The 13,050-nt window shown below is 38.5% G+C and overlaps 1 protein-coding gene across 5 annotated transcripts in view; it reads right to left on the bottom strand.

Annotated features, from left to right (window-relative positions):
• The window catches only part of NEDD1 (NEDD1 gamma-tubulin ring complex targeting factor), a 48,851-nt gene extending 36,082 nt beyond the window's left edge, over positions 1-12,769 (bottom strand). For 2 of the 5 annotated variants that reach the window (XM_027071041.2, XM_027071042.2), the window contains exons 1-4: positions 12,628-12,769; positions 9,782-9,925; positions 6,950-7,044; positions 2,746-2,862 (exon numbers count right to left, since the gene is read on the bottom strand). In XM_027071041.2, the coding sequence (XP_026926842.1) occupies positions 2,746-2,862; positions 6,950-7,044; positions 9,782-9,917 (348 nt within the window). In that variant the 5' untranslated portion in view covers positions 9,918-9,925; positions 12,628-12,769. Of the gene's footprint in view, positions 1-2,745; positions 2,863-5,598; positions 5,634-6,949; positions 7,045-9,781; positions 9,946-12,245; positions 12,378-12,627 lie in introns of those variants that run through there. The other 3 variants (XM_015070494.3, XM_053226638.1, XM_027071043.2) reach the window with 3 other exon arrangements.
• Positions 12,770-13,050: the final 281 nt, after the last annotated feature.

Here is a 13,050-nt window from a genome sequence, read left to right as displayed (position 1 = left end):
TGGGAGAGTCCCTGGCCTTGAGAGAATCACTGTTCAATCAAGAAGAGGGGACATTCAAATTAACATGAAAATGGCAGAAGGAATGCTAAATGAGTAGTAGAGGCAAAGTGTCCTAGGAAAGAGAAAAAGGCGTCACTGGACCTGAGTTGACAGAGGAAGCTTTGTGGAAGACATAAAGCTTGAGGTCAGCCTTAAAGAAAATAATAAACCAAAAGCAGGGAAAGGGGAAAGAAACCAGACATGCAAAATCAAGACAGCCAAAACAAAAGCCCAAGCCAGAAGGAGCAAGGCATGGTTGACAGACAATAGCAGCTGTTTCCATTTGCTGAATACCTACTGATGCTGGGAACTTTATGGATTATTATTAATCCTTAGAAGAATCCTAGGAGGCAAAGTCACTTTTCTTATTTTATGGATGAGTTAACTACATGAGGCACAGGAAGTTTACGAAATCTGTGCAAGCTCACATAACTACTAAGTGGCAGACCCAGGATTCAATTCCAGGTCAAACCCCGAAGCCTATTTTCTTCTTGGGATATTAGGCTGTCTCCAAAATCCAAAGGGGAATCCACTTTGAGGAAATAAAAGTGGTTTTAAACAAACTGAGTTCACAAACACTATATTTTCCAAAGTCAAGTTAGAGATATCTAGTAGGCACAGAGAAAAGTGATAAGAGTTAAGAGTATAGTTTTTAAGAGTTTGCTATTTATATTAATAATATAAACAAAATAACTTTTGTATCTAATAATTAGCTTAATGTAACATCAAGAATAGTAGCTATAATATTCCACTTATAATCCAATTTTTTCAAATGGTCCCTCAAGCATGTCTGGAGATACTTTCACATGTCACTCCTTTCCTAAATCAAAGAAAAAATTGCTATCCCAAGGGGAAAAAAAATGCCTGATGAGAAGAAAATGGAGAGTGGACATTTAATGCATTGTTCCCACTTGGAAAATTAAGTGGGATTAATTTGGGGTCCCAAATTAATGGGGTCCAATACAATTTCTACGACTTTATAGAGAGGCAGGGGTCTTCCTTATTTTAACTGTGGAAAATAAGTTATTCTGTAAGTCTTCAACAAGCACCTACCAAGTGCTAAAAATTGTGTTACCAGGGAGAGCACCACAGAGAAGAGAGCCCAGGTGAAAGATTAGATTTCCCACTATCACAATTAGTCAAATACTTGTTAACTGAATGAATAAAAAAAAAAAAAATTAAAAAAAAAAAAAATGAAGTGCCCTAAGAGTTGCAAACAATGAGAAGAGCTAAAACTATCTGGAGTAATTGGGCAAAGTGAGGAAGGAAAAACAAGTAGAATTTTTCATGCAGTAGGAGTTAGAGGTGTAAGTGATGCTCCTAAAATGAATGAGAATATGTGACAAAAACTGGCCACAGACTTCTAATCTCTTCTCAATTCTGTAAAACATTCTCTGCTCATAGTATGTATACCCCCTCTAAATAGCTTTAAGTCAATTATTTCATAATTTAAAAGATTAAACAATGGATAATAATCTGAGTTTGCATCTCATCTTTGTCATACTAGTTGTTTGGCACTAAAGAAGTTCTTTAACTTCTCTCAGCCTGAGCTCCTCCAAAGGTACACAGGAACAGCAAGCACTACCTATCTGCAGAATTCTTGAGACACACAGAATAAACGTATATTATGCACAGTGGCTGGCATATCAAAGAACTTAATAAAAGTTAACTATTCTCATTTTGGCAACTTTTGAATTTTCCTTAATTCTCTTCAAAGTTTAGCTAATACCTAAAATAAACTTCCACAGGTAATATTTTAAACAGCAATTACAGGATTATATGTTAATTACTCTAAGAGAAAATCATTCTCTATATACAACTTCCCTAGTAAGAATTAAGTCAGTGACATCTGACATGAACAAATAGTAACGACATCCAGCATTTGCTTCAAAATAATCTGAGGTTGAGATTATATAATAATCTGATTAGAGAGAAGATAAGGGAACAGATAAAATAATACTGGCCATGAGTTCATCATCATCAAAGTCTGATAATGAATGTGTGTGCGTGTGCATGTGTGTGTATACACATCAATGTTCAGAAGTTTTCATATTAAAAGTTTTTTAAAAACATATAAAAATTAAAAATAACTTTAAAGATGAGTTTCCAAATATTAAAAGTACACAACAGTGAAAAGTAGAATTCCAAAAAAAGCATAACCCAGAAGCTTTCATGTGGTTATTTTTATTCTGTGAAACTGCAAAAAGCTAACCATTTAAAGAAATGTTAATTATCCATAGTAAATTATTTTAGAAAAAATACCATTACCAAGATGAAAACACAAACAAAAATAACACAAACAGCAGCAATCATATACAGTAGAGAACTAAGAAGCTGAATCCCAACTCTGATTAGTAGACCGATTACTGACATCCCAAAACCACTCTCATTTTTTTCAGAGACTTAAAAAAAGATCTCTAATGACAACAACTCATACTTTAGAAAAAATGAAGGCAGTGGTTTACTCAAAAAAGAGTAGACTAAGTGAAAACTAAGGGGAAAGTTTTAAACACCAATAATATGCATTGGTGACATATGGAGATAAAAATAGACCAAAAAATTTTTTCTGACTAATAGCATCTTTATTTTCCCTAACAAATCTCACTTCAATTCTGAAGCATCTTATTTTTATCATCAGAGCTCAAAATTAAAAGTTTGGTAATTACTTTAAACATTGTAAGATGTTCTAAAAAACAAGTTGCTTACCTTAAGAGACCGATGAACTCTTTTTGATTTTAAATCCCAAATATTAACAGTGTTATTTAGGCCTCCACTTACCAAATACATAGATGTGGAATTTAAACTGACACATGTCTGCTTTTGCTATTAAAGAAAAAAGAAAGTTACCTTAATTTAACAGAGCCCAGAGCGGACTTCCAATTCCCAACCAACACTTAGTAAGTACTATGTAAACATTTGTTGAATTAAATGTGATAAACAAGCTAAGACTTCTCCTAAAGATTCAGTTCTCATCATCTTCCACATGCATCCAACAGCTTGTAAGGAATTCAAAAGGACTTCAAGGAAATCAACCAGAGTCATGTTCTCTTCCATAGAACACAGGAAACAGAGGAAGCTTAGGGAACATCAGCAGGTCCTGGCTTCCTATCAGGAGTTACTTGCCCTTAATATTTCCCCCCAGTAAAATCTACTCTTGCACTTCCACAGAGTATACTGAGTTAGGATTCACCCACAGCTCATAAAACACTAAACCTAGAAGAAACTTTAAAGAATGTCTAGACCCCTCATTTTACAGATGGGGAATATAAAGAGGTTAAGATACGTGCTCAAAGCCTCACAACAAAGTCTCCCCCTAAGGAGCCCAAGTCTCAAACATCAGGTCATGAGAACCTGATCCTACACTCTTCCTTAGGTCTGTAAAGACACCATCCACTAAGTTTCTCAAGATAAAAGTCCAGAATTAACTTTGACTCCTTTACTCCTTCCCTGTCACCTACAGAAAGTTCTTTAAACTCCAACACTAACATAAACCCCATAGGGCCCCCCTCTTTATCTACCGCAGCCACCAGCACACTAATCCCAACCCCACAGAACAGCAGCAGCCTCTTAACTGGCACCTCACTTCCAACCCTACTCCTCTACCTTCTATGCTCCACAAGTAGGATGACCTTTAAAAACTGCAAATCAGATCACAACGCTCATATTCAAAAATCTTTAATGGCTTCCATTCAGCCCTAAAATAAATTTCAAACGTATTAACCTGGCTTTCAAAGCCCCATTCCTCTGACCCCTTCCTACCTCATCTCACCATTTTCCTCATCACCCACTAATTCTCTAGCCACACTCACCTTCTTCTATTACTTAAACATAACAGCCCTGTTTTGGCTTCAAGGCTTCTACACAACTATTCTTACCTAGAAAGCTAAGTTCCCCCAAACCTTGGCTGAATGACTCCTTCTGGTCAATAGACAGCAACTTTCAATGCCACCTCTACAGGAGACCTCCCTTGGCCTCCTAATGTAACCTGCTATCTCAATTTCTTATTTTAGTTCTCTGTGTAACAACTTATCACTATCTGGGTACCATTCTGTAGTCTATTGTCTATCTCCCCCCAGAATGTCAGTTTCATTATCACAAAGCCCATTTCCATGCCCAATAAATATTTATGGCATAAGTAGGTAAAAATACAGAAGTTATCAAGTTTCTCACTATGAGTATCTACGAGCATCATCTATCTGGTAGTGCCATCAGTAACTAGGCTACCAATAAAATACAATGTTGCATGTTATTTTTCCTATTTAACTTTCAGATACACGATGCAGTAACATTAATTGCTCTCACCTCTAGTTGTATGCCTTGGGGAAAAAAATAGAGAAATGAATTCCAAGGGGGACATTTTATTACTCAGCTAAAAGTTAAAAGGCAAGCTATGTAGGTTTAGGCAAAGTCATCTCACCTTTCTAAGCCTATGCTTCTTCACCTAAGAAGTGAGAAATGAGGACAAGATCTACCATTCTCACCTTAAGAGTCCATGCATCTGGAAAAACACCCCATGCTGAAAAGAGCATTCCTTTCCTTTTTATTTTAATTCCAGTATAATTAACACAGTGTTATATTAGTTCCAGGTGTACAGTATAGTAATTGAACAGTGCTATCCACTACTTAGTGCTCATCACAGTTAAGTGTACTTTTAATCCCCTTCAAGAGCACTGGATTCTTAAAAGGGTACAGATACCCACCTTTCCCCTCCCTCAAGGTTTCTTCCAGCTCTGAAATTTCTGACCAAGAGTCAAAATTACTAACACATATAAAAATATCAGGAGCACATTACATCAGTGTTTCAGTACAGTTGCTATAATTCCCTTATGGACACCGTTCTAGGAACTGACTTTGGTCTAAACAGACTAGTAAGATTTAGAATCTCGCTATCACCACTAATCAGGACAGTCTGCTAAGAGCTTTCCGAATAACTGTTAAAGAAAATAGATAAGAGTGGTGTCCATCAAAGATCAATATATTACAACTTTAATCATCAAAAACAAGTCAAATTACTAAGGACTCGGAACAAAACCTATGTTTTTAACTGGCTTACCCTGATGATAGAAGATCTTTTTTTATGCTGATATATTATTAATGTAGCTAATGAACTTAAATAATTAATGAACATTGTGTGCTTATCAGGAATCCTGTACCTTAAGACACAAGCAATGGGTGAAGTTTTTAAAATCTAAAATAAGAGCTGTTCAAATGTCTAGGTTATACAGTAGCCTATCGTATTCATTATACTACTATTAATACCAAATTGCCTATTCCGATGAGATAAAATACAAAATCAAAGAAAATAAATATAAACTTAAAGTTCTGCTCTAAAAATTGTGTTAAAGTAAGTAGGACAGAATCTTATTTTCCCAAGTAGTAATGGTCTAATATCTCAAATGGCACGTGAGTAATAGGACTCGGGTCCTACAAAGCAAAGGTTATCAGCACACTAATATGTTACAAGAAATTACTAATAAACGCTAAGGAACCACTGTTTGCAAAATAGTCCTATAAGCAAATTAAATTAAAGCAGGTTCAAATTATAAGAAATAACCTCACCTTTCATCCACCTGTATTCTGATGTCATTTCTTAACTGTAGGAAAGAGAACTAACTATAGCAACTGACATGGAATATTCACAAAATCCTTATAACTGTGTTACATTTGTGAATATCATCTGTTATTTTCATACTTTAACAATAACAACAACTACAACAACACAGTTCCCAAACTGTTCTAAGGCATAATGCACAGAAGGAGCACAATATATACTGTGGTGGAAGAGGAATCTGAAATTGTTTTGATGTTGACATTCAATTCAACAAATGCTTGTTGACACCTTTGATAGTATCTAAAGATCCAAATATGACTAAGATGTTCTGCCTGCTCTTGAAGAACACAGTTTCCTTTTATCGACCAGGGACGCTCTCTGCCTCAATTTTACTTAACTGAGTTTGAATAGGCAGTGTGTCTCAAATTTCATGTCTATCCTAGCAGACATTCTCTGCCCAGCCTCCAACATCTGTGGGCTGGAATTGATGCTTGGGTCAATCCCAAAAAAAGAATGGGTAGAAACCTAAAGTCCTTTTTAAATTAGATGAGCTCATATTCCATTGTTCTCCTTTATTTTTTCTAAGTGGACTACCTCACCTATTCCAGTGTATAAAATTATGACAATTCATAATGCTTTGTGGCTTGCTATGAAAATTTTGAAACTTAAATTAAGAACAAGCTACCACCTACTTGCACCTTTTTACTTAAACCTTTTAAAAAAAAAAAATAGCTTTCAGGAAGTGTGTGTGACTAACAATGAAGACACCATCATTATCCTGTATCAGAGGGATTAATCTATAAAACAAGAAACAATATGCAATGAGAACTTCACTTAAATGCACTGGGACCAATGCTCAATTTGACAAAGCCATTCTGTTCTAGGAGAGCTTGGGGAGACTCAGGCAGGCCCCTCAGTACCATAGGGACAGAAGCTATAGAAGCTACCTTCACATAGAGGTCATTAGCTGATGGTCCTGAGCTCAACGTCAGTAAAGGACAGGGATACATCATTAGGACTCTTATGACCAAATCCACCTGGTAACCTAGCCAGGGGTGAGGCTTAAAAAAGGCAGCAATACCAAGGAATCTCCCACAGAGAGATGGAGAAAGCAAGTGACTAGTTGAAAAAAATCTAAGTCCTTGATTGCTCCCCTTGGATCCACTATTATTTTACCTAAAGATGTTTCAGTACCTATCTCCTCTTCAAGTGTTATTGTATTATTTTGAGCTTAGGTTAAGCATAGTACTTTTAAACACATTTATATTTAGTTGCAAGCACCATAAGAAGCAGTTACCACCCAAGTAGAATTAAGATTTTTAATAGAAGGTTTAAAAAAACAAAACCAAAAACACTTACCCCTTCACCAAGCTCTAAAAGTGGAACAGGTTTACATTTGCAACTTGAAACAACAATTTTGTCGCCACTGGAAGAGGCTGTCACTAGAAAGTTATCTAAATGAAGAGTTATGGAGCATCAAACGACCCGTGAGCATCTCTATCACTAGACTATTACTGCAAGAATTATTATGATAAAAGCAAGTGCACTAACCTAAGACAAGCAAGTGAATATAGCTTACACACCAGCTTTCAAAAATGGCTCAGGTTACTAATTACTACGACTAATTCTCTTTACTACTACCGCAGGGAAGAGCCATCCTCTCTGGCTTTGCTATTACTTGAAAGCTATTTTACCCAAGTGAAATACTACTCCATTTTCAAAGAATAGGCCAAAAGGTCTAATTTTATCCTTCAAGAATGAGATCATGATAAAAGCAACATCAGCAAATATCAATCAGCCTTTTCATCTATGCACACCATTCAAGATAGTTATTTATTATTAACACAGTGCTTGGTACCAATTTAGTCTAGGAAGTAAACATCCACATTAGTCTCCTATTCGTCCACTAAAAATATAAAGCCTGATATATTCTTAGAACTGGAATTTTTATGATAGAATGTTTCAATCTTAAATATATTAACAATAAATATAACAGTAAGTACAGAAAATATAAATAAATGTGGTTAAATAGCAACTATTTATGCCATGGAAGAGTTAAATTTTTAAATAACTAAACAATGTAAAATTAAATTTTAAATAAATTTAACTTAATTTAAAATTATATTACCGTATTTTACAGAAATTATAAGCAGATCAGTAAACACAAAACAATGTAAATTAAGTATCTTTAGATTAAAATGATTAAATGCGATACACTCAAGAACAAGAGTCTAATTTTGAGAGTCATAACAAATTAAAATATCAGAAGTTCAAATCTATGCTTTTTAACAAGCAAAGTCTTACCTGCATTATTTTTGGATGGTTTGCATAACATTCATATATTTCATGAATAGACCATGGATTATGATTTTATTATGATACATGATTCAAAAAAAATATCATTCTGACCTAAATATTACAGCACTGAGAAAAACAAATCATTTCCCTTTCCTTGGCTTCATCCTCTACTTACTGCTACTTTTTCTCCTTAGAATACAGAAAAGGACTGAACAAAGATAATACGAAAAGGTAACATACTTACTCCTTTAATTTCTCTTGTAGCTTTTGAAGTCATGAGAAAGTGAGGGACATTACCTAAGAGGGCCGAAAAACTAATTTCCCTGGCACCTCACCCTTAATCCTGTTCTTGGAATCCATGCTAAGTGGACCCCAAGTAGCTGAGCCTGGGAAGTACCTGTTCTTTAGTCACTAATCTCCAGGGACAAGATCAAAGCCTCATTAGAAGTAAGACTATATACAAAAGTTTCCTGTACATATCTACTTGTACAAGAAAACTATATAGAAATAAGACCAGGTTCCAAAAATCATCCCACACTACCTCACGATCACATCAGTTTTGTTGAGAACATTAAGTGGTTTATCAGCAGATGCTAACTAATAAAACTCCTTGGAATAAAAATAAACCCAAAATATTAAAACTTATCAAGAACTGCTACTTTTCTCTTAAACGGTAAATAATAGGGAAATTAAGCTCCACACATAATAAAAACCTAATAATAGAAGCAGCTTCACATATTTGTCACTCTCTTTAAAACATTCCTTCCTGCCCCCCCCACCAATTACACATCTGGAGAGTCATTCAAAAATGTACTCCCTTGGCCATGAGTTTGATTAATAGAGCACCAAAGTAATTTATGTTCCTACTTTAATACAAAATCAAGGAATGATAAAGAGGTAAATTTAATTTAATAAAAAAAATTCATCATTTTTTGTTACATATTTGCAAGAATAATTCGGTTGGGCATGAAACCTTGTTTTTGTTCATAAATCAGTCATATTTTAAAGTTCTGATATTTTTACTTTTATCAGGAAACAGAATATTAATACTTTGGTATTGATAAGATCAGACACACATTAAAACTTTATTCGTTAAGAAATTGTATGTAAGAGCTACACAAAAGAATGATAATTTCTAGCATACCAAGTTTACAGAACATGTTCATAGCACTTTGTTTAGAGCAGTGGTTCTACTGAGGGCTACCGGAATCTGGTGGGTAAAGGCCAGGAAGGCTTCTAAACATCCTACAATGCACACAACAGCCCCCCAAACAGAGAATTATCTAGCCCCCAATGCCAAAAGTGCAAGGTTGAAATATTCTGATTTCTAAACTTCATTTCCTCATGCATTTTATCCACATTTAGGAGCTTACTAAGACAAGGAGAGAGAAAATCAGAAACATAGAAAAACTGAGGAAAATTCAATGTAGACAATTTCTCTGAGAAATCAGGCTATTTTCAACATAGACAAGAAGAGAAGTATAAGAACATATCAGTAAGATGAGGATGTTGGAGAATTTTAATTTTTATTTTAAATTTAATTTTGCTTCTGTCTTTGAGTTGTCTTAATTTGCAGACTAGATCCATAAATACCCAAATGTAGATGCAAAAACTCATTCCAAACCTTTTAGAAGTTTTCCCACCATTACCTACCTTATTCCATCTGGGTTCAATAACAAACTGTTGATAAGAAAACTAATTCTATGGTCTGGATCTAGTAGCATATATATGTACATACATTCATATGATGATACACTGTTAAACTACTATTTCACTGTATCTATCTAGCTTTCATAGCTATGCAAAATATATTATTGGTCACATGCAAAAGGTTTCACTGATACTGGTTTTTTAGCCTAACAATAAGTGTTCTGTTTTTCTTTTAAAGGATACTATTGCTGCTCCAACACACTGAGCTGATTCCATGTGGTGATGTGTGTGGGTTGAATTTGTCCACCAATGTCATAGATGGAGCATCCCATATTTTAACATCATCTCCAGATGAGGCAAATCTGAGGTTCTCCTGCATGACTGCACCTACAAATAGTTTTAAAACACTATACTTAAAAAACAGTTACGGATAGGTCAAAAAAAAAAAAAAGTTAAAATGAAGGATCTACTCTAAACCCAGTGGCTCCACTGTCCACTTTTGTTCCAGAGTGGGTGCTCACCACCAAGTAGCTGGAACGATACTTCTAAAATCATATTCTCTCGGTTGACCCTTCCAATGGTTCTCCACAGTAATTATGATATCCAACCTCCTTGACATGCCTTATAGGACCTGGCCCTGGTGTAACACCCCTACCTCTCTTCCCCAGGGCTACCAAACTCCCTGGCCTTCTTTCTTGCCTCAGTCCTTCCATTTGCTGCCCCCTCCACCTGGAACGCTCTTTCCCCAGATTTCCCAGGGTCATCTCCTTCACCTCACTCTAGTCTCAGCTCAAATGTCTCCTCAGAAAGGCCTTCCTGGCCACCAAGGCTAAAGCAGCCCCATACCAGTTGCCCATTATGCAGTTTCATGTTTTTCATGACATTTTCTATTTGCAACTCTTGTTCTCACAATAACGTTGGCGTCTCCTGACTTGAACAAAGATCCTGAAAATGGATTGTCTTGTTTACTATCAGTCTTGAAATGTTCCTGGCACACCATATGTACTCAATAAATAACTGCTAGATAGAACTTCCTAAATTGAGGTGCCTGGATGGCTCAATCGGTTAAGCACCCTACTCTTGATTTCGGCTCAGGTCATAATCTCATAGTCTTGACACTGGATCCCAAGGCAGGCTCTGTGCTGGGCATGGAACCTGCTTAAGACTGTCTCACTCCAGGGGCGCCTGGATGGCTCAGTTGGTTAAGCATCAGACTTCGGCTCAGGTCATGATCTTGCAGTTTGTGACTCTGAGTCCCGCATCGGGCTCTGTGCTGACAGCTCAGAGCCTGGAGCTGCTTGGATCCTGTGTCTCCCTCTCTCTGCACCTCCCCCACTCACACTCTGTCTCTCTCAAAAATAAATAAACATTAGAAAACATTTAAGTCTGTTTAAAGACTAAGTTTATCAAAGATTCTCTCGCTCCCTTTCTGCCCCTCCCCTGTGCATACATGTGTACACTTTTTCTGTCTCTCTTCTCAAAAAAAAAAAAAAAAAAAAACCCTCCCTAAATCTTTTTAAAATGTGTAATAAAATGTAGCATTCCTGCCATTTCAAAATCCAGAGACTTCAGTTTTTCCAAATAACTCCAGAATTAGCAAATACAGCCAAAAGAGATGCCTGTCACTAAGTCCCTAAACCAATACTTGGTCTACAATGCCCCCACTCATATTATTCATTCACAGTATGTAATTCAAACACATAATTCTGACAAAGTGATCTCACAAACCAAGGCAGTCTAAAAGACAAAAGGCAAGGGAGCTGCTTTAGGCAGATACTTTAAGAGCAAGTAGTAATGCATAATGAGTCAGAAAAAAATCCTCAAAAATACATGGAAGAACAGGGAAAGGAAGGGGGCCTAGAGATATACCCTCTACACCTTCCTGGTGTGGACGGTGTAAGAGTACAGCACTGTATTAGTGATATCACAGACAGGCTCCCAAGTCACCAACAAAGCATCCCATCTATGTCCAGTATACCCTATTTCAAAGGCTAAGTTAAAAGTATAATAAATTACAGGGCCCTTTGATTCTCAAGAGAAAAAAAAAATGTGTTTATAAAAAGACTAAAACTTTAGTTAACTAGAAAAGTCACTTATGCGGTTCATTATGCTTCATTCATCGGATAAATACAGCGTTACTAAAATTAAAATCCTTTAGTCATCTTTTGAAACGTAGACATGCAGTGTTTGGATCTGGCACCTTGACATGTGGTAACATGTTGGTTCCCTACTCAAGGTACAATTAAGTGCTGGAAAGGCAATCTCTTAAACCCAGCAAACACAACTGGAAAATGCCTTTACTATAAGCTTACACTGTTCCTGTTGAGCAGTGTGATGTAGTGTGGAAAGATCACTCAAGCCAGGGTTCAGAAAAAGTGGGTTCAAAGGATCTGTCCCAAAGCTACGTGACAGTGACTCTGGCAGAGTCACTTAATGTCTGTTTCCTTCTCTTCAAGTGCAGCGGGTAAGGGGACCATCTGCCCACCCACCTCAAGTCTGCTGAGAACTGAGCACTTTTAAGGGAGAGGCATTACATCAGCCTCCCAAAGAGGGTCCCATCAAAGCGAGCTGTCAAGACACAAGGCGGTAATTTAGGGAGAGCGGCTACATGGAAAAAAAAAAATCCACTACAACAATAAAAGTTCTTCAACTTTCATTCACCCAAAGTGCATTCTACTTGCAGGAGAACTTGCTCAACTGGGGTTACCTTATAAAATGCATTCGTACTGGAGAGGTTTACAAAAGCGGGGAGACGGCCGGTGGAGAAGCGGCAAACTTTCCGGGGGCAGCACACCCCTCAGAGCCGCCACCAACCTACCCCAGCAGACCGGGTCACCTCTCGGGTCGAGCCGGAGACGGTCGCGGACGGAGGTGCGCGACCCCGGCCCGCGGCTCCCAGGCACTTCCGCGCCAAACCCGCTGCCGCGCCCCTGCCCGACAACTGTCCGAAGCACCGGACCGGCCCGGGCGCGCGCAGCCCGGGGACCTCCGACCCGCCCCCGGGGTGGCAGGAGGGCGGGCGAGGTTCGGGAGTGTGCAGGGACGCGGCGGGAAGACACCCGCTGACCCCGGGCCCTACGGAACCTCACCTCTCAGCCGCGGTACACCGGGGGCCACGGCGCGGCCCGCTCCGGCGCTGGGCTTCCGGCTCCCGCCCGGACTGTTAAACTTCGGAGGCCGGAAGTCCCGCCCTCAAGTGGCGTCATGAGGAGAGGCGCTGCCAGAAGGGGTGGCTAGGGATGGCGGGGCAGGGCCTGGGGCCGTGCTGGGCCGCCTCTCCGGGTAGCTACCCCCAGGGGCAGGGCGGGAGCTGCGGGTGTGGGCGGCTCCCTCCACACCCCAGCAACGATGGCGCTCTGCACCTTTGTGGTTCGTTTGTTCGCTGGCTGCCCGCTGTGTGCCAGGCACTAGGCTAGACTCGGTGCGCGGTGATGAGTTTAGCCTGGAAGTCATGGGTACGGTGAACACTTCTTCCTGGCCGCGTGGAGCTTACAGTTCGCCGTAGGAGGCGG

This window comes from Acinonyx jubatus, chromosome B4 (genome assembly GCF_027475565.1).
Source record: "Acinonyx jubatus isolate Ajub_Pintada_27869175 chromosome B4, VMU_Ajub_asm_v1.0, whole genome shotgun sequence".
NCBI lineage: Eukaryota > Metazoa > Chordata > Mammalia > Carnivora > Felidae > Acinonyx > Acinonyx jubatus.
The sequence above is the reverse complement of the archived record's forward strand: the minus strand, read 5'-3'. Positions and strand labels throughout refer to the sequence as shown.